Source organism: Corythoichthys intestinalis, chromosome 8 (genome assembly GCF_030265065.1).
Source record: "Corythoichthys intestinalis isolate RoL2023-P3 chromosome 8, ASM3026506v1, whole genome shotgun sequence".
Classification (NCBI taxonomy): Eukaryota; Metazoa; Chordata; class Actinopteri; order Syngnathiformes; family Syngnathidae; genus Corythoichthys; species Corythoichthys intestinalis.
The window spans coordinates 18,818,706-18,846,141 of NC_080402.1; the positions used below are offsets into that span (position 1 = coordinate 18,818,706).

A 27,436-nucleotide genomic window follows, 5' to 3' on the forward strand; every position below is an offset into this window, starting at 1 on the left:
CAGAAAATTAGAATACACAATATTCTAATTTTTGAGACAGTCCTGTGTATATATACAGGACTGTCTCAGGAAATTAGAATACACAATATTCTAATTTCCTGACTGTCTCAGGAAATTAGAATATTGTGTATTCTAATTTCCTGAGACAGTCCTGTATATATACACAGGACTGTCTCAAAAAATTAGAATATTGTGTATTCTAATTTTCTGAGACAGTCCAGTATATATATATACATATATATATATATATATATATATATATATATATATATATATATATATATATATATATACATATATATATATATATATACATATATATATATATATATATATATACATATATATATATATATATACATATATATATATATATATACATATATATATATATACATATACATACATATACATATACATATATATATACATATATATATATATACATATACATACATATACATATACATATATATATACATATACATACATATACATATACATACATATACATATACATATATATATACATATACATACATATACATATACATACATATACATATACATATATATATACATATACATACATATACATATATATATATATATATATATATATATATATATATATATATATATATATATATATATAAGATCAATACATTTTATCAAAACCAAAGCATTTTAACAAGTAGAATGTAATTTTTACTCTTAGGCACACCAAGGCAACACCCACCTACTGCAGCCTGTCCAGCAGTGGGGACCATGAGCAGCAGTTGGATGTGCTCAATAACATAAGGCTTGAGCTTGTCCAGGTCAGCAGGCTGGTCACCACGTGCCGACAGGTCCATCTGCAGACTGAGATGTTCCTCGCTTTGGAGGCAGGAACTCTAACAATGAGGAAAAAACACACTTCAGGATAAAAAATTGTTACAAGCTTATAAAAAGATCCCCCAGCCCCCCTGAGTTACACCAGGCAGACTTATTGCGCCAATGTACTCTCGGGTTAAGAAGATAAGTTTTGTGAGGCATTGTAAAGCAATTTGGGCACCATGCGGTGAAGATAAAGTGCCATACAGGTGCCCTAAATTCCCGTATTGATCAAATTGGATTTTTCATTTGTCGGACTATTTTTTTCAGAACTGTATACAGAATAACCATTACATTCCACTCAAATGGCATTAGTTAGTCAACATGTACAGCAAAATTGGGATTTAGGGTATGAGTCTGACCTCTAATGGACATAGAACAGAAAATACCTGTGAACTGATGAGAAAACTCTTGGGTAGGCTGCACTCCAGCAAAAGACCTAGTATGGTGATGTTGGACACATCTTCCTGCATAAGCGACAAAAGGACACACGTTAATAGAGTGCAAATTGTGGACTGCCATTTCACTCAGCTGCACACAGAGGGAGACAACTATCAGGGTTGGAGGCTTCCAAAAATTAGAATGAAAAAAATAAGCTGTGGTTACTTTAGCTACTGTAGTCAACTTCTACGAAGAAAATTTTATGCAGGTGCACTGTAATTCAAAATGATTATAATAAATTCAAAACAAAAGTATAACCTCGGGCAGACTGAAGTTTCAGGTTAATGCAGTATAGAATTAGCAAACCTTAGAACAGTTTCTAACCTCGAACTGTCTTTGTCCTGAATGAACAACATAAAAACATTGCTGTGCTCTGTCCACCCAAAAAAACCTCACTGTTTCACTTACCAGTAATTATATTTTTGTTTGCTTGTTATATTCATTATTCATTTACCTTTATGGTTCCTGTGTTTGCACTGTATTTGAGACTTGCAGTTTCAATATTGTTGTGCTTCCTGCCTAATGACAATAAATGATTTCTGATTCAGAAACAAATAGGGGATTAAAAAAAAAAAAAAAGTTCGCACAAAACCTTCTGATGTGTTGTTAACTCAAAATTGCTCGTCCTACATGTAGATCTTCTCAATTGATGCATATCATTTATGAATACAAATATGATTGTGAAGTCTAATGGATTAAGACAAAAGTGTTTTTAAAATTTAAAAAAAAAAAAAAAAAAAAGGTTGTCGACTTTGGCAATCAGGTACAGTAAGGTTACGTAACATCTTTCTTTTAAAGAAGAAGAAATGCGAACTGACTGAGCATTAGGGGCAACTCTGCCAGCCCACTTCCTCTTGCATAGGCTACATCTTAACTTTCAAACTGCTTTGGCTACGTCCAGACCACAGCTCGAAGAGACCCAAGTCAGATCTTAGCTCGAATAAAGATTCCTAAACCCAGCATGTATAGTATATCTATAGTATTAGTCATCTGGGTGTACAGGTGAGTTTATCGCAGCATATGGTCTAGAATGCATGTATCGTATTTTTTGGAACATAAAACGCACCACGTTATGAAGCGCATCATCAATGAATGAGTTTATTTTCATCCATATGGCGCACTTGATAATACAGTGCATTAATGCATATATGTACCGTACAGGGGTCGCGTTAACCGAATATTTTCCGTCGTTCACCGGTTTTTTAAAACGGTGACGGGAAAAACTGAAGTCCATCCGTCATTTTGACAGGTTGCAATTCACACCCCAGACCACAGGGTGGCGAGTGAGCATATTAATTAGCTATTGTCTCTCTTGATGCATGACGTCGTTGCCCTTACTCGGAAAAATGTCAAGGCAACTGAGTGTTTGCCTGGCACGGCCAGACTGTTCTCCCTGTATTTTTCAAACACTGAGAGAAAAGTCCGGGACACAGCCTTTCCAGTAGGTACAAAATCAATCGACAAATCAGATTTGTTTATTTGCGTGACGTGTTCTTCACGAGCAACGTCACTCTTGCGCGCCGAAAGTCGTCTCTACAACAACACGGATGGCGAACGGGGGAGCCGAGAATATGTTCCAACCCACGGTAAATTCAGTTTTAAATGAGCTAAAACACATCGACACAAGTCATTGACAACAGTCTGTCTCGCGCTAGCCATGTTGAATAAACTCCGTTCTCCTCGTATGTTTACTTCCGCGTGCAAGTCCCTCGTCCTGCCCTCGTCGCTTTGCTAACGGCACGTCTGCCCGTCGCTGATTGGTGCACTCCGCTGTCTGTTTGCCTCTTCTTAAGCTTGTTCGGACAGAATATTAATTAAAAATGAATGAAAACTAAATACTATTGAATATGTCATTATTATCATTTTAAAAATGTGAAGGGTAAAAATAGATTATGACCGGGTTTTTATGACACTGTCAGCCAAAATGACAGACAACGAAAAAGTCTAGCGCAACCTCTGGTACCGTATGTCATTTGTTGTTTTTTTAACATTGTAATCGTTGCTTTATTTATTCATTTACAGAAATACTTAGTAGTTTTTCCATTTTTGGTCAATTTTAGCAACGCTGGTGAACAAAAGCTGTACTGATTTGCTTAAAGGAAGACTGCGTTTCCCATGACGATCAGCACACACCCGCAAAGTGTCATAAAATCATCGATCCATCAAAAATCAATCTCTCGGTCGCCTGCAGATGGATTAAACAACATTTCTTTTTCCAGCTGCTGTGTGAAGGATGAAAAGTAATAAGGTAGTGTTGTGGCTAAAGAATAGCATAAGACGGTTAGCAACCATGTGGCTAAAACAAGTTGTGGCTAAAGAATAGCATATGACGGTTAGCAACCATGTGGCTAAAACCCCCTCTCCACCTAAACTTGTCAGCGATAACGAGTTCGGTTAAGGGGGGTTTCACCTTAGAGAGTGAAAGCCGGCCCAGTGTTATTTTGTATATCCTGGTAGCCGTCCTTTTTTTTCCTCTTCACACAAAACTTTTGTCTCTTTTGTTGTTCTGCCATCTTTACAGAACTTGCGCGAAAGCGTTCGCATCGACTTCCGTCTTTATAATGAATGGGGAAAGGGACGTATGCTGTAAAGCAGTCAGCACATTTGTAGTTTTTTTTTGTTCCTGCCACCCTCCTCAAACTTAGTGTTGGTGAAAGCGATACAGATCCCCTCCAGATAGAAAAGTGGTGTCATCCAACTAATTGTTACTCAAAATGTATCACAAATGTTGTGAAAATATTTTATAAAGATTGAAGAGTTACCTATTGTTGCTTTAAGGGTTTCATCAATAGTTAATGTGTGTCTTTAACACTTTTAGTATAGCAGTAAAATACGGTTACGCTCCAACAAAATGGGTTCAAATTCATTAAACACAACTAGAACTCGTACATAAGGCTCACTGGATTAGAAGGCGCACTGCCAATTTATGGGAAAAAGGGTTTTAAGTGTGCCTTATAGCCTGAAAAATATGACTATTATGTACAGAAAATGAACAGTGTGGTCTGAATGGCCGGATAAAAAAATTGAATACGACCAAAATTAATTTGTGATTACAACTTGCGGTCTAAACATAACTTTTTACTCAAAGACGAGAACCCATTTTCACCACAATAAACAAAAAAACCACAACCATTCATGCATGCACAACTTTGGGTTTCATTTGTGTCGCTAATTATAGCTACACTGGAGTGTATGGTATCTGTTTAAACTAATGTACTCTGGAGTGGACTGTGTTGTGTCATTCAAGTGTCTGACTCAAAATTCTTTTACATCTTTGTGTCTCAATAGAAAACTTCATAATTCAGGTTTAGGAAACATGTTGCTTCCAACGCAGATTATTTCATACCTGAGTTTGGGTCAACTTGATGCTCTGGATGTGAGGGAACACCAGCAGACTGTCCCTTCGTTGAACAGACTTTAAGGAGCCCTTTTGTACACCCACACCAAAGACCTGGAAGAAAAGATTATACTCACTAAGCATCCACGGCAGGGGTCCTTAAACTTGGTGTACGGCAAAATCAACTGACCTGATATGAAAGCAGCCCGTGGGCCGACGTGTTTATAAATAATGTATTTTCTACATTGCCCTCCTCTGATGGAAGGAAAATTAGTTTAAAAGATGTTTTCCCTCTTGGTGGGATCACCTGGAACAAATAACAAAATATAACATTTAATTTCAAGAGGCCAAAGAATGGAGTGAACATGATATTCCATACCACACTCACGCACTCATGAACACACCCACCCACACACACACTTACTCTCCTGTGGAAGGAAGGTATGTGAAAGTGCCTGCTGGACGTAAACATAGACAGCAGCGTCACAGGAACCTCCGGGCTGGGGTTGTGTACATGTATGGTTTCGGCTCTTGGTAGCCCCAGCGGCCTGTGCGAAAGATGCCGAGTGACAGCTTACCACAGATGCACTCGTTCAGAGTCTGTGTGTCTGATTTAATAAGATTGTTCATATTGGCCATTAAATGGTATGTTCACTCAATCAGGGGAGGAGATCACTAAATTTGAAAAAGGCTATACGCTTTAAGATAGATCTGATTGTTTTCGCTCTGGAAAATTTGCAAGATAACCGCAAGTGCAAAACTGTTAAAAGTTCAGGCTTGTCCATTAGACACATCTTGGAAGTGGGTCAAAATAGATGCAAAATAAGTCATCGCATTATGTCTCAGGCTTCATTTTATACATAGTATTACACTAGGGGTGTGACAATATATCGAAAAGGTGATATATTGCGATGCTTTGTAGCCCAAAAAGTTATCGATATGCTCCCACCAAGAATCAACATATCGTTTTAAAAAGGTGTCATTGTTTATTAAAAAAAAAGAAAAAAAAGAACCAACAGGTTGCTACCAAATCCATTAGAAAAGTGTCTACGTTAGCTCACTGGCTCCCATTGACCGTCAATGGCACTGAAATAAGAGTTCCACGCCTTCAAGTAGGGGGCCGCCCCACAGTCCGCTTCAGTTATTCGCAGTCTGTCGCAGTTATTCAACACACGCACCGATCCAATGCCTGATTTAGGTTGAAAAAGTACGAAAGCTGTACCACATACAAACAGGAAGGATTGTCTCAATAGTGATTTGTCCGAGGATTCAAGGTAATTATTTTATTTTTTCGTACCATGCATGCATTTTGAAACGTGAAAAAAATCAATGAGAGTAATTAACCCCTACGGCATTGGCGTCATAATTCGCAATATTCATGTATAATAAATGCTAACTGCCCGGTTCATTGCTCTTTTAACAAAGAATCGAGACTGGTTTTATGTCCACATCTATAAAGAATTCGGGAATTTAAGCATTTATTCAAGACAATTTTCAAACTAAAAAGCTCTTTGTGGTGGTAAGACGGTCATATATTATGAAGTCTATGTTAGGGCATTTACAGGTTACTTTTCATTTGGGGACATTCTTCCTGTTCAGTAACCCAAAATCAACAGGAAGTGACCCACAAATGCCCCAAAAGGAAAAGGAAGTGACCAAAAATCAACAGGAAATGACTTGAAATGCCCCAATATTAACTTATCGCCGCCTGGCATTGGCTGCCACTGACGGCCATAGACGTCCAATCCGTTTGAAGTGGAAGGGCTGGCAGCGAATGAACTTATTCGCTGCCATCCCTCCCACTTCAAACGGATTGGACGTCTACTAGTGATAATAAACTCATTCCATATCATATCGTAGAATATCGTAGCATGATTTCCCGACCCATGGATCGATAATTTTTGTATCGACATATCGTGAGCTCATCGTGAGGTAACCAGAGGTTCCCACCCCTACGTTACACGTGTTAAAAATTAATATCCCTGCATAAAATGCTCCCACAACACACAAAAAATATGCTGCATTTTAGCAAAAGCAATCCTGGTTGCACCCGTTTTTAAAGTTCAAACCTGTAGTAAATAACCCCCCCCCCTTTTTTTTTTTTATATAAAAGCAATATAATCTGGTTTCTTTTTTTTTTTTTAAATGGCTAGAGTTGTTATTCAAGACTAATAATTAAAACACTCAAACTATTTTAAATCGTTAGAAATATGCAAAGTATGCCTCCTGCACATTTGTAATGTTTTGGGTATTAAAACATGTTCCGTAATATTTGACATTTCAGAAAGAAGTGTGTTACTTACTGATTTCCGAAAGTTAACACCGCTGGCTGGAAATGCAACGGCCTCCCATTCTCCACATTAAATAAAGAGGAGCTGTTGGCGAGAAGTAACAAACTATCAAATACGTAGTCGTAGCACATTTAAAACCAAACATTTGTAATGAAATAAAAACTTTTTAAAAGGAAAACTTTTAAAATGATGGGAAGCAGACCTTTTGTACAGTCATTCTAAAACCGAACATTTGATGAATTAAGAACCGTAACGCAACAGAATGTTTAAATAGGGCCAAAACCATTAAGCTGCAAAACATTAAGTGGATAACGGCAGATCTAATGCCTAGCTGTGCAAATAATGTAGGCCATATATATATATATATATATATATATATGGCAGGTATGACTATGACATATCATATCCACGTGCTGACTATAAGTCAGCAAGGAGCCTGTACTGCATGTTACTGTTGGGAAGAAAAAAACGCCAAAGGAGACTTCCCTGTGCCTCATTAAAATCGTGGCAACATTGGACAGTTTTGTGGGCAGCCCAAAAATAAATGACACGTAATCCTGGGAAACGTCAGCGCGGTTGAACTGCTGCGGGGATACAATTTGTGAGGGAGTGTGCATGCGGTGTATGATATCCAGTGCTAATGAGATGTGGGTAGCAGCAGCTGATTTGCGCTCATGTTTATTGTAAAATTGGGTCAAACTTTGTTGATGGACGCAGCTGTTGAAAAGCACCACCCAACACACACACACACACACACACACACACACACACACACACACAAACATTTAGGATGGAACTGGGAAAAATAGGAAGTGGAACAAGTGGACTAAAAATAACAGGTTGAACACCACTGTGGAAATTCAACTGCAACGATTAATCGCTTAACTCGAGTATTTCGATTAGGAAAAGATTCAAATTAAATTTTGCTGCTTCGAGTATTCGTTCAACTAAAAAGGTGTTGTAATGATTTGTTTTGAAAGTTTTTTCATTTAGTTTTATTGATTTGGGCCGATACACTGCCCTCGAGTGGCAACAGTGAATAAGACATAACTTATTTCACATGGCTGAATCCAGCTGCTCCATTTTAAGACCAACATAAGCTAAGTTCTTGTCCGAGCTAATGTTTTCTAATATATTTGTAATTTAGTTTACTGGTATATTTAGCCGTTTTTTGTGGGAATATATGTTTGAACCATTTGTTAAGAGCATTGTAAAACAAACAAAATAATATATATATATATATATATATATATACAGTGCTGCTCAAAAGTTTGTGAACCCCCTCAACATTTTGGAATTTTCTATTATTTCAACCTGATTTCCTAATCAATCAATTCAGTAGTTTTTTTTTTTTGTTTTTTTAACAGTTGTGTTGTTGAGACTAAATTAAAAAGAGTTTTCATCAACCTATGTAGGTGCAAAATTGAACTGTTTGGTCACAACCAAAACCGCCATGTCTGGCGAAAAGTCAACACTGCATACCACCAAAAGAACCTTCTCCCAACAGTGAAGCATGGAGGTGGGAATGTCAAGATCTGGGCTTGCTTTTCATCCTCAGGACCTGGACAACTCCACATAGTCCAGGGAATCGTGAATTCTGAGGAATATTGTCAAATCCTAGAACATAACCTGACGCCATCTGTTTTGAAGTTAAAGCTTGGCAGAAGGTGGATCATGCAACATGATAATGATCCAAAGCATTCCAGCAATACAACCAAGGAATGGCTGAAAAAGAAGAAGATTCGTGTTCTGGACTGGCCCAGTCAAAGTCCTGACCTAAATCCCATTGAAATGCTGTGGCGGGACCTGAAGCGAGCAGTTCATGCCAGACGCCCATCAAACCTCTCTCAACTGACTGCGTTCTGCAAGGAAGAATGGGCAAAAATCCCCCAAAGTAGATGTGAGAGGCTGATTAGTCACTACAGAAACCGTTTAGTTGAGGTAATCTCTGCAAAAGGAGGCGCAATATCCTATTAACTGAAGGGGTTCACATACTTTTGCACACATGATATCTGAGTTTTTCTTAAATCAACCACTTTTGTTAAATAAAGAATGACAATATAACTATTTCTTTTGTTTCAGTCCATTATTTGGAATGTCAGTATTGTGGATTTAGGTATAACTTAACATTTAATAAGGTTATTTTAGTTTTTTTTTACAAAAAATCTGACCATCGCTGTGGGGTTCACAAACTTTCGAGCAGCACTGTATATATATATACAGTGGGGAGAACAAGTATTTGATACACTGCCGATTTTGCTGGTTTTCCCACTTGCAAGTAGAGGTCTGTAATTTGTATCATAAATTCTCTTCAACTGTGAGGGACGGAATCTAATACAAAAATCCAGAACATCACATTTTATAATTTTTGAATAATAAATTTGTATTTAACTGCATGAAATAAGTATTTGATACATTACCAACTAGTGAATATTTCGGCTCTTAGTTCTTCTTTAAGAACCCCTCCTGTTCTCCACTCATTACCGGAAGTAACTGCACCTGTTTGAACTTGTTACCTGTATAAAAGACACCTGTTCACATGCTCAAACAAACAACCTCCAACCTCTCCACGATGGCCAAGACCAAAGAGCTGTGTAAGGACATCAGGGATAAAATAATAGACCTGCACAAGGCTGGGATGGGCTACAGGAAAATAAGCAAGCAGCTTGGTGAGAAGGTAACAACTGTTGGGGCGATTATTAAAAAATGGAAGAGGTTCAAATTGACGGTCAATCTGCCTCGTTCTGGGGCTCCATGCAAGATCTCACCTCGTGGGGCATCACTGATCATGAGGAAGGTGAGGGATCAGCCCAGAACTACACGGCAGGACCTGGTCAATGACCTGAAGAGAGCTGGAACCACAGTCTCAAAGAAAACCATTGGAAACACATTACGCCGTAGTGGATTAAAATCCTGCAGCGCACGCAAGGTCCCGCTGCTGAAGCCAGTGCATGTCCAGACACGTCTGAAGTTTGCCACTGACCATCTGGATGATTCAGAGGAGTAATGGGAGAAGGTCATGTGGTCGGATGAGACCAAAATTGAACTTTTTGGTCTAAACTCGGCTCGTCATGTTCGGAGGAAAAAGAAGGATGAGTACAACCCCAAGAACACCATCCCAACCGTGAAACATGGAGGAGGAAACATCATTTTTTTGGGGCTGCTTCTCTGTCAAGAGTACAGGACGACTGCACCGTATTGAGGGGAGGATGGATGGGGCTATGTATCGCCAGATCTTGGCTGACAACCTCCTTCCTTCAGTGAGAGCCCTGAAGATGGGTCGTGGCTGGGTCTTCCAGCATGACAACAACCCAAAGCACACAGCCAAGGCAACTAAAGAGTGGCTCCGTAAGAAGCATCTTAAGGTCCTGGAGTGGCCTAGCCAGTCACCAGATCTGAACCTGATAGAAAATCTATGGAGGGAGATGAAAGTCCGTGTTGCCCGGCAGCAGCCCCGAAACCTGAAGGCTCTGGAGAAGATCTGCATGGAGGAGTGGGCCAAAATCCCTGCTGCAGTGTATGCAAACCTTGTCAAGGACTACAGGAAACGTTTGGTATCTGTAATAGCAAACTAAGGTTTCTGTACCAAATATTAAGTTCGATTTTTGTGATGTATCAAATACTTATTTCATGCAATTAAATGCAAATTTATTATTTAAAAATCATACAACGTGATTTTCTGTTTTTTTTTGTATTAGATTCCGTCCCTCACAGTTGAAGAGAACTTATGATACAAATTACAGACTTCTACATGCTTTGCAAGTGGGAAAACCAGCAAAATCAGCAGTGTATCAAATACTTGTTCTTCCCACTGTATATAGCATTTTATAGCATTTAAGCTAGCGGACTTTCTTCTATGCAAGTTAGCCATTTGTTCTTTTGTTATACTTACATTCTCATTTATTTATTTTCTTATACCATGTGAGGCTCAGCTCAGGTATTTTAAATTTTTATGTTCCTTATCCCATTACTCGATTATTCGAACTAACTAGTTCATCGATTAATCGACTACTAAAATAATCGATAGCTGCAGCCCTAGTGATTTGTAATAAAGATAATGGTTCTTGCTTCATAGTTTCCATGGATTATTTTAGTAAACTGCTGTTCCAGCGCCTGAGGTTACTGCCACTTGACCACTTCACCACTAGAAGGCACACATATTAAAGACTTGTATTTCGCACACTGGGTTAAAAGCTTTCTATTAGGGGTGTGACAATATATCCAAAAGGTGATGTATCACAATACTTTGTAACCCAAAATGTTATCATATGCTCCCACCAAGAATTGATATATCATATTAAAAAGGTGTCACTGTAAAAAATAAAATTTAAAAAAAAGGAACCAACAGGTTGCTACCAGAATCTTCCAGTAGAATAATGTCTACGTTAGCTCACTGGCTGCCATTGACGGCGCTAAACATCCAAGTCATTTTGACAGGACTGGACGTCTATTGTTGTCTATGGCACTGAAATCAGAGCATTAACAGCCAATCGTTCCGGTTTTGTGGGCATTTACAGGCCGCTTCCTGTTCACTTTATGGCATCTACAGGTTAATTCCTAAACTTCAATGAAATGCCCCAAAATTTATTGTCTGGCATTGACTGCCACTGACGGCCATAGATGTCCAATCCATTAAAGTGTGAGGGAAGGCGAATGTTCATTTGCTGCCACCCTCCCAGCTCAAACAGATTGGACGTCTACCAGTGATAAACTCCAATTCATAGAAGAATGAAAGTAGCTCGTTTCTGTTAATTAGTCATTTTGTATATTATCCTAGAATGATTTCCTGACCAACGTCTTGTTGATTGTTTTATCGCCACATTGTAAGATCATCGTTATCATGAGCTTTGCATCGCAAATCGTATCGTTAGATATCCAGAGCTTCCCACCTCAAAAAAAAAAATTAACTGAAAAATGAAGACAGCAATGACACAAAAGCTGAGCCATGCTAACTGCTAAAGGGCTACCAAGAAGCTCTTTGAAATTGAAGAGCGCCAACAGGAGCGACGCATGACACTCATGCGCTCTGCTGTTTATAGCGCAGGCAAAACAATCACAGGAAAGAAAGCATAATATCATAAAAGTGCTTTACGGCCAACAGGTGGCCAATATATGCCTCCACTGGGACTTGGCACAGCAAAAGAGATTTATTATTTCAACATGAACACAGTGCAGTGCATGTGTCAAACTAAAGGCCAGTGGGCCGAATACAGTCCTCCACATAATTTCATCTGGCCCGCAAAAGCTTCCACAATTTTTAAAAACAAGCAACCAAATGGTAATTACACACTACAGTTGGATGAGTTGCTCATGTATAAACACAAAACATTAGGTCATAGACAAATGGAGTTTACTCATGTTCACATTTGTAAACAGTGCAGCTACGCTTCTGACGTGCCATGTTTTAACTCGCACAGTGCACAAGCAACTTCCAGAGTCCTTTAAACAACCTCTCCCTTGGCTCTTCAAAAGCCACAATAAAGATTTTATAGAAGTACAGAATTTTTATAGAATGTTTGGTCACCCTGTTCAAAACTGTTACTTTAACACAACCTCCATAATTGTATGCCACAAACTGACACTGGGTGTGTTTCTGTTGGGGGGGGGGGGGGGGGGTGCCTTTAGTCGGGTAACTTCATTAGTATCCGGATTTCTGGAAATTGAGGAAAACAGCTGGATTTTGCTGATCTCACACATGGTAACTCCTAAAACATAGCATACATAAGTGCAGCTGTAGAGTTCTTTCATTGGCACTTCCTTAAAACAGACCGAGCAGTCCAAACATGGTCACAAATGCACACAGGAGTGAGGACGACTGGGGGAGTGCCTTCAGTCATCAAATTATTTATCACCCATTTTAAATGGCAAGCCCAAAAACTGCTGTATGGGTGGATAATGAAAGTAAAAAGAGCTCCTTTTATACTGATAGTAATCTGGCACAAACAGTAAGAGCCACTACTACTACATTGCGGAGGCGTGAAGCTATGTCAACATAGGAATAGGTTAATGCTAAAAAGGAAAAAGACTTTCTTCTGGTGTAGAAAAAAAAAATTAGACATCTTTCACAGCAATGCTCTAACAGTGAAGGTGTCAAACTTGAGAGATTCAATAGCTAAGGGTTTTTCCAGTAATATAAGGATTTAAAAAAGGTTTTAGAGTTTCACATTCAGGTTCAATCCAGGATTAAGTTTTCAAGTTGAGAGTTGTGGTTTCAGGTAAAGAATTTAAGAAAGGGTTTACCATAATTTTCCGACTATGAAGGAAAAAAGTAGCAGCTTATTTTGAATTATCCGGCTTATAGTCCAGTGCGGCTTATTAGTTGATTAATTTAGGTTAAAAGGTAACACTTTACTTGACAGCGGCGTGATAAGACCATCATAATTGTGCCTTGACACTATCACGGGCATTACTGAATTCTTATGACAGATGTCATTAGATGTCATCCAGCAAATTATGTCACTATCTCCATTTATATCCAGCTCGGACCTTTTATATCCATTCAAAAGTGAGATAATTTGCCGGATAACACTAAATGGCATTTGTCATAAGCATTCATTAATGCTCATGGCAGTGTCATGCCATAATTATGATAGTCTTATAACGCCACTGTTAAATAAAGTGTTACTAAATACCATAACGGGCAATTAATGAAACAACTGGAACAGCAACTGAAGAAATAATTACAAAAGAACATAAATTTTGATTGTTATTTACATCTGTAGTGCTACAATGCAAGCTAGGAGGCATGCTGGAATAACAACAGTGTTGACAGCAGGCGGCAGCCGAGGTTGACTGTCTACCACAAAGGAGCAGTGAGGGCCAAATGAAGCTTCTTGAGGCAATGAAGCTTTGCAGCCAATTGGTTCAAAACTTGATGGTAGTTCATTTGGTCTTATGGCAGTCGTATGATGCCGCTGTCAATTAAAGGTCTACCGGTTAATATCTTTTGGTTTAATTATCCCATAATACAGTGAGGACAGCTGCGGCCTATAGTCCAGTGCGGCTTATCTATGAACAAATGTTGACTGTTCAGAAGAGGCTTCCTCCTGGGGTGACAGCCATGCACACCAATTTGATGTAGAGTGCGGCATATGGTCTGAGCACTAACAGGCTGACCGCCCCCACCTCTTCAATCTCTGCAGCAATGCTGAAAGCACTCCTGTAACGAGTCATATGACATTTCGGAGGGAAAATGACAAGCAGTGCTCAATTTGGACATTTAGGGATGTACGTAGTTTCTAAGGGGTGTACTCACTTTTGTTGCCAGGTGTTTGGATATCAATGGCTATATTTTGAGTTATTTTGAGAGGAAAATAAATTAACTTGTTATATAAGCTGCTCACAGACTACTTTTCATTGTGTCAAAGTGTCATTTTGTCAGTGTTGTCCCATGAAAAGATATACTTGAATATCTGCAGAAATGCAAGGGGTGTACTCACTTTCGTCATACACTGTACATAAAGCCTGGGTTGACTACATTATAAGGCTTTTCATTTTATGCGGCCCCAGACATGTTTTTTTTTTTGTTAAATATTGCTCTTTCAACATGTTGGGTTGCCGACCCCTAGGGCAACAGAGCCCAACCAGTCGATCACGAGCTACAGGTAGACCCTGGAATAATGCTAAGTCAACCACGAGAAGTGTAGGGGAAAGAAACAAAAAAAAACGGACAAAGAATGGGAGTTTGGAGCGCAATATTAAAACTGTACACGGGAGGAACGAGAAGGACTTCCTGCAAAAACGACAATGCGGCGAAAAAGTAGGGGTGCACGATATCCATTTTTTGAAACAGCTACAAATATCAATAACTTCCTGCTCCTCAAGGCCGATACCGATAACATATATACACATATATATACATATATATATACATACATCTATATATACATATATATATACATACATCTATATATACATGTATATATATACATAAATATATACATATATATAATTTTTCAATGTATATTCAGCTGAGTTTTTGAACACCTGTAGGTCAAAAATACCAGTGGTTGATTCAGCATAGATTTGCCTTTGACCGAACCAGAATTTTCATGATGACATGAACATTATTATAATGAACAAAACAAAGACAGTACTTTGCATACTGGAAAATCAGGAGTGGAAACAAACGCACACATCACAATCCGACACCGTGCCAAAAATATTTTTAATAGGGCCGATAATATATGATGTTATCGGATTTATTGGGATGTCATAATTCCTATTATCGGACCGATAATTATCGGACCAATAATTATTGTGTACCTCTACAAAAAAAGTTAGGGATTTCAAACCACATCTTGAAGCACAGCAGTCAATATTTTCCAAACCCAAGGTAAGGCTGGCGCTCTTTCTTCCTATCGCATAATTGAATAACGTCCTTCCAAAGCACGAGAAGCAATTCAGAGACGGCAATATTGTGAAGGAACCCTTTCTCTTGTCTTATATCTTGTTTATTTTTCAGTCTGGTTTATATCGAGGTCAGATATGGCTACTGCTCCTCATGTACATTGGTGCATGTGCACATGTGTAAGAGGTTCATTGAGCGTGATCTAATGTCTTGTGGTTTTTATGACAAGAAATGTGCTGAGTTTAGTTATTGCAAGCTGGAAAAGATGTGTGGGGGTTTACGATGTTGATACCTAAATTGGTAGAAGCTATCCGAAAAGTAGATCTTGCATTAAAACGTTTGTGCCCCCCTCGCTTAGGGTTTTAAGTTAAAAATCCCACTTTGAGTTCGGGTTTTGATTTAGCATTCCAAGAGTTGAGGTTTAAATTACATTCTTCCCAGTGTTTTCCTGCAGTAGACCCTCTGTATATTGGGTTGCATGTTCCAAACAGACCAGGAGGAGCTCGTTAATACATTTACCATATTAGCCCAAATATAAGACGGCCCTGATTATAAGACGACCCCCTCTTTTTCAAGACTCAAGTTTGAAAAAAAAGACTTTTTGAACACCAAATGAATTTTTATACAGAAAATAATTACAGTACATCCAAAACAAATGACTATAATAATATATCTGAGAGAAAAAGCATGTTATTTTGCCTCATTCAAATCTTAATATCTGAACATTTAAATATGTAAACTAAAGTGCAATCACATTCGTAAATGAATGGCTTCTGGTTTTTGAAATGTAAATAAACCAATCTATTGTGATAAAAACAACAAAATTGCAATAACTGCATTAACCATCAAAGTGAAGTTTAACTGTAACTGTAGTCTTGAAACAAATCTGAATAAGGAAAAACATTGCAATAAAATAATGCAAACTGGTTAAACTTGAGAGTAGCTGAGATCTATCATGACAGAACATCGCTTCAATGATATCTGGCGCCATCTAGCGTCGTGAATGGGGAGAGTAGCTGAGATCTGTCATGACAGAACATCGCGTCAATGATATCTGGCGCCATCTAGCGTAGTGAATGGGTATAATTTCTAGACCGCGAATACAAGACGACCCCCTCTTTTTCAGTCTTATTTCAATGCAAAAAAACACTGTCTTATATTCAGGCCAATACGGTATTTCCAGTGGACCTGACTATTGTCTATGTCTATTAATTCCTGAATGGTTTAGGTCCTGAATGCCTTCAAGACACGCTAACTGAATATAAACCCAGTCGGGCTCTGAGATGTAAAGATTGTGGATGGTGATTCATGAAGCTCACAGTCGAAAGTAAACATTTAGCAGCATTTAACTATTATGCTGCACACTAATGGAATATACTGCCAACAGAATTGAGTTCAGCACACACTGAGAAGTCCTGGTTAAAGACTCTTTCTTTTGGCATGAAGACTTTAAAAACATTTTTTAAATGATTTGTATGCACCATACATTCTTTTAGTAATTTTAAATGACTGTCTTTTATTCTCACACTTTGTTCTTAAATGCTGTATTGTTTTCAAATGTACTTTTAATCGGTGACATTGTACATGAAATATGCACTACGCAAAGCAGCCTTACCTTATGTTACCGTGTTTGCACTGCCTTGTCCCTGTGCAATGACTCACTGGCATAAATGTGCGCCTGCAAGGGCCATATGCAGCCTGCGTTCTTGGGTAGGGAGGGGCACTATACGGGTAGTACGACACTTCTACAGTATATTCCATCCATTATTGTGTAAGATCACCTTTGATTCAACACGGGGTAACATCAGAGAGACCGTTTACGTGCTGCCGTTTTGGTTAGCAGCACGCCGTGACTATTTACTGTTGACGCTTGGGTCGAGAGTTGCAAGGGTCGTGTCTACCTCAACTGTATAAAAATAACACGTTATGTTTGGCGCTATTTGATCCCCGCAGTTGCTTCGCCTCCGTTGGATCTAAGTCACATTAAGTCAATGTTTGCAGGGACCTAGGGGTCTCCCTGGGAGAGATGGGCATTAAGACAAGAGCTTTTGTAAAGAGTGGGGAAAATATTGTGGTCAAGGGCCTCTTTTGGTTTTGAAAAACTGAAAAGATCCTTCGTAAATGGAGTATTTGAACAGTTGTTTTTTAACAAATTCACACAACCTGAATCTTTCAAGCATTGGCATTTGGGGGAAATTATGACAGAGTTCATTAGAGGTGGGAATCTTGGGGCACCTAACAATTTGATTACGATTTAAAGACTACGATTTGATTATAAATCGATTATTGATGCCCCCCCAGCTATTAGCTGCTTTTAATGTTTCGTACATTAGTTACGGAAATTGTACAAAAATCCTCTCAGGCTTAAATAAACTACTTTTTCAGTGTCAAGTTAACAGTTCAAAACAGTAAATAAAATACTCAAGTCCCCATTCTGTATCAGCAGCTTTAAACTACATTCAATTAATTTAATGTTGTGAATCAACCATTAAAGTTGTTAAATTGCTCTCCTTATTCCATAATTTTCCTTCGGTCTATTTTCGACATGTGAAAGTTTTAAAACGGTATCATCATAAAAGCAAATATACCAAATATGGTAACAAACAAATTTATCGAATTATTCAATTAAATTTTAAAAAGGTCGAAGGTCTATTTTCCATTTAAAATAATTGCCTTAATTATTTAAGGAAATAAATAGTGTAAAATAAACAAATGATGGAGAACTCCATTAAAAAACATGTCATTAACGAACGGCACGAGCCATACTTAGTTTAGGCAACAAGTGACGGAAGCGCGAAGTGAAAGCAATCTTCAAGAGGCTGAGTGGTGACTGCCAAGCCGAGTGGCTGATAACACAGACGGGATAGAGGCCACGCAGTTCGACAAGTGAAGAGGTCAATGAGCTGCTTGTCATTTCCCTGAGGCCAAAAACAAACGACACCTCAGACTGTTCAGCAGGTTTGGATGAAAACAAGAATCAATTCATTACTGAACAAGAACGGGATTAACCTTTGCAGCGTGCTTGTTTGATGTTCTGCCAGTTTGATTTATTCATACACTATATCGCCTAAAGTGTTTGCTCACCTGCCTTGACTCGCATATAAAACTAGAAACTGCAATTTCGGGAGAAATTACACCTTGGTCTTTCCTCTGATCTGATTCCAGATCTTAGCCCCACTCAGGTCTATCAATAGAATGGACCATAATGCCAGTCAATGGCACTAAACAAAGTATAAAATTAAGTGAAATCCCACTGTTACTCCAAAGGGCTTAACATGATCAAGAAAAGGGGATGATTTTCAAACCAGAATTTTGGTTAAAAATTAAAGGTCATTTCAAATTGAGTTCGTGTGGCAAAGTAGGGTTTAACTATGGGGGAGGGTTTTGAAACCAGGTGAGAATTTCAAACAAAGGGTAAAGGTCTCAAGACAGGTTCAGAGTTTCAAATTCGTTTCTGAAGACTGTCAAAATTTCTTGTTTTCCTCGGACTTAAAGTTTCAATAACATCATTTTGAACCATGACCCTAGAACCAAGGTAACATACAGTACATCCATGTCGTAAAGTACACCTCAATTTAGAGTGCATGAGAAAATTCAGAAGATACCTCAAGGGATTAATTGTGATGCTAAATACCACACTAAACTGTTGATATTTCCATTGAAGAAAAAAATATTTTGCAAGGGGAGCAGCTGGGAACGACAGACCTCCCCTCCATTTTCTTTTAAGGAGTTCTAAAATTAGTCAGGAATTCTTTCTGTGTTGCTCTCTTGCCCACGGCCCCCAAACTCCCACCATAAGCACCCACCGATATAAACAACACTGCGTAAATACTAACGGAATTACACTGAAAGCGCACGTCATTGTTGAAAAATGTTTGCAATACCCTAAAAAGGCTGCTAACCCATCATACCATGGGTAAAATGAGACTCAAAAATCTTGATTTATGTTTCATTCGACAAAATGATAGCTTTTTTGCTAATTTAAAACCGCATAACCTCTCAGTCAAGAGCAAGGTTATTTTGAAACTGTTCACTCTGCCCATTCAAAATATTCTTTACTATGAATGAGTGAAAACAGTCTGACCTTGGGTCAAATCTGAATTAAAAACTTGTTTAATTGTGTGTTTGGCAACATGTCCGTCTTTTTACCGATTCAAAATGTTTATCTTGCAAGGTTTTACCATGGATGAATAGACATTTGCCGATTGCCGGTTTCAAGGTATACCGTGGTATGAAAACGTCAAGGTTTCAATACTGCAAAAATTTTCCATCATACCGTCCCTAAGGTATTATCTATTTTTTATGTCCCAAAAATGCAGGGAGAAATTCATCACTTGCAGCAGCAAGGCTCAACCCTCCCCAACCAGTTGTTGCTCAGTGTCAGTGAGTCAGCTGTGCTACACAATGGCTGGAGGAGGTGAAACTCCTGAACTTTTTCCCCCACTGAAGAAAACAAAATTGCTGGTAAGGGAATACTTCGGCGACAGAAAAGTTACAGACGGCCGCGGCTTAGAGAAGGAGGGCCAACCGACATGTAAAACATGTTTGCGGAGAGTGGCTGCCGAGGAGGCAATACCTCCAATATTATTTCGCATTTAAACAAAATTAAAGGTTAGTAAACACTGTAATGAACATTTCCCACCAGCTGCGAGACTTCAGCATGTTTAGTGTGTCTAGCGGTGGTAAAACATGTTTTTTTCCCTCTGGAAACAACAACAAAAGGTAAGCAAACTCACCTTTCGTCAATGGGAAGACCGTCTTTTCTTGGCCCCTTTTCTACCTGCGAACAAGAAAAAATGTTAGCATTAAAGTATACCCACCTAGTATGATCTAGTTTCAAATTCAGCACTTGTCCAGTGTCAAAGGTTGTCTCAAAACCTTTCTAGCGGTTTGCCACGTCCTGCACAAGGTGTCCCGAATCTGTGCAGGGTACTATGAATTTTCAAGACAATTGAAGCATTCTGGAGGGAAACCATGTCTACAGTAAGAAAAGATGGGTATCAAACAGAATAAAAGACAATCGGCCTCAGTTATTTTTAGTTTATTTTTTGTTTAGGTTTTAGAGAAAAGTACTTTTTAACTACATCTATAAAGACTATTTTTGTATTTCAGAAAATGCGCATATTCTGGAGCAAAAATGGAGCACCAAGCGATAAGGCACAAAACTCAGTGAATTTTTGGGTGTAATAACAAAAAGAATTTTAATGAGGATTATTTGAAAACTGGGCACCATACAAATCAAAATAGAGTGTGAAGCTACTGTCAAATACTTAAATGTATTACCGTAATTTTCGGACCAGAAGTCCCGACTTTTTTCCCCTCATTTTGAATCCTGCGGCCTATCGTCCAGTGCGGCTTATTTGTTGATTTATTTGTGTTAATAAGTAACAATTTCTTTGACAGCGGTGTCATAAGACTGCATAAGACAATCATAATTATGTCATGACACTATCATGTCCATTAATGACATCATGAATTATGTCATTAACTCCATTTACGTCCAGCTTGGATCTTTACATCCCATTCAAAAGTGAGATAATTTGCCGGATGACACAAAATGACATCTGTCATAAGCATTCATTAATGCTCATAGCAGTGTCATGTAATTATGATGGTCTTATGACAATCTTATGGCACCACTGTCAAATAAATAGTTACCAAATACCACAACTGGCTATTAATGAAACAACTGTAACTGTAACTGAAGAAATAATTAGAACAGAACATGAATTTTGATTTTTTTTTTTTTTTACGTCTGTAGCAGATGCATGTTGGACGACACAGTGTTAACAGCAGGTCGCAGCAGAGGTTAACTGTCTTCCACAAGTGAGCAGTGATGGCCAAATGAAGCTACTTGAAGCAATGAACCTTTGCAGCCAATTGGTTCTCTTGATTCATGGTGGTTAACGGCTTATCTACGAACAAATGCCATTTTCGTGTCAAATTTGGTAGGTCGCGGCTTATAGTCAGGTGTGCCTTATAGTCCGAAACTTATGGTAAATTGCATTTTTGTTTGTAATAATCTAACTCTTCCTCTTACCCTAATTGATTAAAAGAGAATAGCATTTGATGGAGCTCAGAAACGATGCCAAATTGACATCATGTGTTGTTACCTCCACTCAGAGTCATGCAGAAAGAGGGTTGCGGCAGTCCCGTCAGGATCCATTATACGATTTTACTTCCGGGTAATGGAGCCTCGAATAGTTCCAACAGCGCTTCGACGAGGGCTACTACTCCTACTTTTAAAGCTGACTCTGCTAACTGGTAAGGTATTGTCAGGGATAAATTGATTAAGTCACTACCTCTTTTAAATTGTCAACTATTTTAGAGGCCCCCTATTTTCAAGTATTGGTAGACGACCGGCTTTCATGTGCTTGTTAGCTCGATTTTGCAAGCTTTGAAAATATCGTCCTCATCGTAGAGTACCAAGTTAATGCATGACAACCTGTATTCTTTACATCAAAATGTTTGACAAATGTTTGACATGATTATATTTTAGAGATGTGTATAGATTGAAAAGTGATGTCAACAAATAACAGACAAAATTATAATAGAAAACTAATTTAATGTATTTTTTTTAGGTCAGACGTTAAATTATAATGATGAACATCATGCTGCTGCTTGTGCTGGGGACAGGTGCAGGTGAATGCGATCACTGAGCCTGTTTTCAAACAACAAATAGGGGGGGGGGGGGGGGCCTTTCAATTTTAGGTTTTGATGGCTGACCATTGTCATCCATTTTTTCAGCTGCTCTTGGTCCTTGGGGAAACCATACATACGCCTTTTCGGCCCGATTGCTGCATCCAAATGCTGCACAATCAACCATCACAGCCAACTGATCTATAAAATTTTAAGTGTTAAACAATGAACCATGATGCCGATTTCACCAATGGTTCAATTAAAAATTTGATTTTCGTCATCAAAGGGTAATGAGTTTTTATTTTTATACATTCTCTTAAATATATTACCACAGGTAAGTGAATCAAGGAAATCTAGACATTCTGTGGACAAAGAGTTGTAAAAAAAGAAAAACCTAAATCATCTTGGATTACGATGTAAAAGTCGATTTCCTGTGCTAACGCTAACACAAACATGAAACTTTCCCTCCACTACTTGGGAAAGTTCCATTCAGTGTAACAGTTTACATAGTTTTCAGTTAATGCCTTACCACTTCAAATGTAAAACTAGCATTTACAAATATGTTATAATGCAATGACATAATCAAACAAGTACTTAATTTTTAAGAACGTAATTTTATCCATAATCCCCATAAATGTCGCAATCACCGCCGTCAGTTCCATAGAAAACCATTACAGTGCTGCTTGTGCTTGGAACTATTGACGCCAACATGAACCACGTGACCACCCGCAGCAAGATCCGAGAGTGTCGCAACTCTCTTTCTACATGTATCTGCCTCCACCGGTAGATGAAATCTACAGATTGCGGAGGTTACACATTCAGCTCTGCATGTCTGTCTTCAAGATAATTCAAGAACAAATAAAGGGATTATTATCAAACTTAGAGGCTATATTTTTAATATAAAATGGAAAAGGTTAATAAATTTTGAGGTAATGAGGCCAGAGGTCAAAGAGGTCAGAAACTGAACTTTCTAATAAATAGGGTGATCTGTTATCGAGGTAGCTCAAATTTGCAAGGTAGGTGATGTGATGTTTCTTCCCTCCATACTTAAACGTAGTAGTGCCCACTGCCCAGTCTCCCAAATATGGTGATGCTTTGAATTTGGCTGCTTAGGACGGAGATCTGCTCTCTCAGAGTGCTCCACTAGTACAGTAGTTGCAATTTCTAAGTGGTTCTTAGATCTAACATTCCAATCAATCTCCATTTTATTGGTATTTATGAGCAATTTACACAACTTACAGCAACTAGGGCTACAATAAACAAAATAACCACCAATTAATAGGTCTTTTTATTCATCGCTATAGCTGATCCAAAAAAGAAATTTGTTTTAATTTTCATGCCTTTAAAAAAAAAAACAGGTCATTATTTGAGCAAAAGTGAGCAAACTTTTAACAAATTTACTGGTTTGGTCCATAACGTTTGCATCGCATAGCATAAAAGAGTGTGTACAATCTGGTACCTTTATCGCCATTGACTGGATATATGCAGGTCTATTTACAAATGGGCTAGAGGTGGTGATGTTGAGGTCAGACCAGCCCCCTTCCCTCATGCCACACCCTCTCAGGTAACATGACAGTCAGCTGGCGACCTTGTCAGCAGTTATGGGTTAACATGCGCTTATGTAATTGCACAATAACACATATGTTTCATTGCTTGGTGAGGACATAACATTGGGGACAGAAGATAATGAGATTTATGGGAGGGAAGTTGATAATTACTCATTTGTGACTGCGATTATTTAACAGTGGGTGTGGTTAAGTCCACTTTTCTTATGCCTTTAAAAGGAACATTTCTTTATAATAAAGGGTATATTATTCTTATCTATCATATTATTATTAAGGATATTATTAAATTCCATAAATCCGAAAATCTTTTGTCTGCATTTAATTAAGAGTTGTTTTTTAAAAAATATATATATTTAACCCCTTAAAGGGATCCATGGATAGAAAGACTTGTACTTCTTAAAAGATAAACGTTATTAGGAGTTAAAATAATTTCATATTGAAACCCCTCTTGATATTTTTGCTTTTATACAATTTGTGAAATTACTTAGTAGGTCGCCATTGTTGTTAACGTCGCAGGTCGGTGACGTCACATGGTTACGCTGCCGGGCTTCCAGAGTATGACTAGCGACATTAACGTCATCTGTTCAACTCTTTCAATTGTAATCCAAGAGGAACATTAAGAGCTGAGCAGCACTGTCGATATTTCACAGACCGAGCAGCAAAAGCAAAATTAACAGGAAAGACGCGATGAGATGAGACGAGAGTAGGGAAAAAAACTGGAGTTCTGCCAAAATGTGCTACACTGGAGAAACGAAACAAGAGGCGAATTTGACATCCAAAGTACTACCGTGCGCTTTCAGCTTGTTTTGTTTAGATGCATACAGACAGAACATACTAAAAACGCCTTAAGAAAATACTTCAACATAGTAATAAGGGTGATTTAAATATGCTGCGTGATTAATGTGCTCAACAGATCAACAATTTGCTTTAAAGCTACAAAAACACAATGCTTAAAAGTATGAGAGAGAAACACATGCAAAAAAGTAATTTTAAGGCAATGAGAAGGTAATAGAAGAATAAAAACACAAATAGTAAGTACTTGCCGCTCTTAACCGATGAGCGGATGTGTTGGACGTCTCGCCGCTTAGAAGGAATTGCAGTAACCCGGTAGGATTCGTCGAGTGACAGTGACAATTAGAGGTGGGAATCTTTGGGCACCTAACGATTCAATTAGGATTCAGAGGCTACAATTCGATTATATATCGATTATTGATGCCCCCGCAGCTATTAGCTGCTTTTAATGTTTCGTACATTACGGTAGTTACAAAAATTGTACAAAAATCCTCACAGGCTTAAATAAACGACTATTTCAATATCAAGTCAACAGTTCAAAACAGTAAATAAAATACTCAAGTCCCCATTCTGTATCAGGAGCTTTAAACTACATTCAATTAATTTAATGTTGTGACTCAACCGTTGAAGTTGTTAAAATTGCTCTCGTTGTTCCATAATTTCCCTCCTGTCTACTTTTGACATGTGAAAGTTTCAAAACTTTCATTATCATTCAAGTCAAGATTTTGCCGATTTAGGAGTATTTTAGATAAAAAGTTAATTAGGTTCGCTTGGAAGATTCGCTACAACAGCCTTCCAGGAAAGTCCACTGCTTTAAGATGGCGGCTGTTTACAAACGCCGGCAAGTGTTCTGCCTCATTTCTCATGGCATATTTTATATTTTAAAGTCGATTTTAAGTAAGAGAACTTTATATATATATATATAAAATTGTCAATCAATCAAAACTGGACTGTGCATACGTTACTATTATGGAGAAACGCGAATGTAAAATTGCAATTTCTTGGGGGGGGGCGGGGGGGGCGACTAAACTTATATCCATGTGTAGTTGCCTCTCCATAATGGAGTGCATGGACATGGGGGAAAGCCGCATGGTGGAGGGGGTCCTTACACTTCGTTTGCATGATATAAATCCCCAAAAATGCACAGTTTATAAATGCATAACATGCATGCAAATGTGAAAAGAATAATAATCCCCAATAGAGTTTAAGAGACAAAAGTGGAAGGGGGCAAACGTGCACATGTGCAGCGTGCAGCCAAACAATGGATGTCACACACGTGCCCTCAAATGTAGCATATTTTTGTTTAAATTGTTTATATTTTAATAAGATCTACTTACAATGTAATGATAATAATCAACATGTGCGTAAATAAACAGTCATATTTACCTGCAGTGGACCGAGCGTGTCTGCATCTTCTGGCTGCCAGACCTCGACCACGCTGGTGATTTGACTCAGAGCTTTTGAATGAACAAGAAAAACACATTCAATAAGGTATCAAGAGATATGTTGATTTAAAACACTTTCCTAACTATATCAGCGACAATTATAGTGGTTTTTCGTTAAGACTGAGCAAATACATACACGAGAAGGGTGACATGACTTGGCATCGCGTTGACAAAGGCTCGCTAGTTAGCAATGTTAGTGTTAGCACGGCGGCTAACCCAACTTGCTCACACAAACAAACCTTTGTGTTTCGTGTTACAAACAGCTCCAATTAAAGAGTGTTAAATAGCACTTTAATTGGTCTGTGAGTGTAACTAAAGCGGCCAAGGGGCTTTAAAACCCCAATTCGACAGTGCTGTCAAATGAATGTTGGCTAACTTGACGTTACGGGGAAAATTTGTTTTCTCTTTCCTTTTTGACCAACCTTGTCTCTGGGCTCCTCCGTGCTGCACGTATGGTAAAATTAAGTGCAATATTCCCAGTAGTACGTTGAGCCACGTCTTTCGGTGACAGTAGCTGCCCTGTTGGAAGTCCTGCGGCCCCGCCATGCCTTGTTTCACCACACCACCGCCGCCGCCGCCGCACTCGCTCGCTCGGTAGGTAGGTGCTTCCTTGCTTCTCTCCAGCACAGCAGCAGCAGCAACAGCAGCAGCAGCAGCCGCCTCCCCCCGCCAACACTCGCTCCCCTTCCCCACCTCCCTCTTCGTTCCGTTCCCTCACGCGCATGCGCAAGCACCGCTACGTTACCTACAGGTTGTTTACGTGTTCTGTCAAAGTGAATGTAAAAATGGAGCAATAATGCAAATTATGATCATTTGCAACATGTATGGTCCTGCTTGCCGAGCAAAGTAGTGCTTTGGAAAGCATAATAGTCCAAGGTAAACTTATTCTATTCAGTAACCTTGAGCTCATAGGCGGAGTTTGACTTTTGGGGCATGTTGATGACCCCGAAACACAGTGTCAGCAATAAAATCAACTTACAAGAGTATTTATAATAATAAATTGACAATGAGCGTTTTTTGTTTCCCATTATTCTTGAGGGGAATTCTAAATCAGGCTGCCTAGGCAATACTTTTCGCCAAGATTGTCATCCATTTAATATGGTACGCCCGCCGGTGTCGTGCCAATGTAGTTACCCCAGTCAAAAATTGTATCCCCTGGGCGGAGCCATATGGAGGTAGATTTGTGTCTTTATTATTCAATAAAAAAAAGTCAAAATCCATATTTTCAACCAAAAAAAAAGTCGCTTTAATCCAAAAAAAAAAAAAAAAAAATCATGCGAAAGCTAATTTTATTAGTTTTTTTTTTTTTTTTTGATCGAAGTCTAGTAGTTTTTGATTGAAGCAACTTTTTTGATTTAAATAATGTTGATTTGTGTTTGGGCCACATTTTGGCTAGGATATTTTTGTCATTATTCAATCAAAAAATAAGTTGCTTCAAAAAAAAAGACATTTTCAAAAGAAAAATCACTTCAGTCAAAAAAAAAAAAGAAAAATTTCAATGATGGTACAAGTTTTTGAATGTGAAAAAATATTTGAGATTGAAAAAATTGCGTTTGAACACTTAATTTTTCATCGAAAAAGTTTTCTTTGATTGAAGCAATCCTTTTATTGTTTGGGCCATATCATGGGTAGGACATTTGTGTCTAAATCATTTAATCCCCCAAAAAGTTGTTTCAATGAAAAAATATATATTTTCAATCAAA

The 27,436-nt window shown here is 38.3% G+C and overlaps 1 protein-coding gene across 8 annotated transcripts in view; it reads right to left on the reverse strand.

Annotated features, from left to right (window-relative positions):
• LOC130920496 (meiotic nuclear division protein 1 homolog) overlaps positions 1–27,436 on the reverse strand; it is an 80,701-nt gene that overhangs the window by 18,775 nt on the left and 34,490 nt on the right. For 4 of the 8 annotated variants that reach the window (XM_057843777.1, XM_057843780.1, XM_057843776.1 and 1 more), the window contains exons 1-9: positions 26,156–26,373; positions 25,675–25,745; positions 20,029–20,072; positions 6,955–7,026; positions 5,076–5,199; positions 4,842–4,958; positions 4,661–4,765; positions 1,263–1,340; positions 740–893 (exon numbers count right to left, since the gene is read on the reverse strand). In XM_057843777.1, coding sequence (XP_057699760.1) covers positions 740–893; positions 1,263–1,340; positions 4,661–4,765; positions 4,842–4,958; positions 5,076–5,199; positions 6,955–7,026; positions 20,029–20,072; positions 25,675–25,745; positions 26,156–26,279 — 889 coding nt within the window. In that variant the 5' untranslated portion in view covers positions 26,280–26,373. Of the gene's footprint in view, positions 1–739; positions 894–1,262; positions 1,341–4,660; positions 4,766–4,841; positions 4,959–5,075; positions 5,200–6,954; positions 7,027–20,028; positions 20,073–25,674; positions 25,746–26,155; positions 26,375–27,436 lie in introns of those variants that run through there. The other 4 variants (XM_057843775.1, XM_057843778.1, XM_057843773.1 and 1 more) reach the window with 2 other exon arrangements.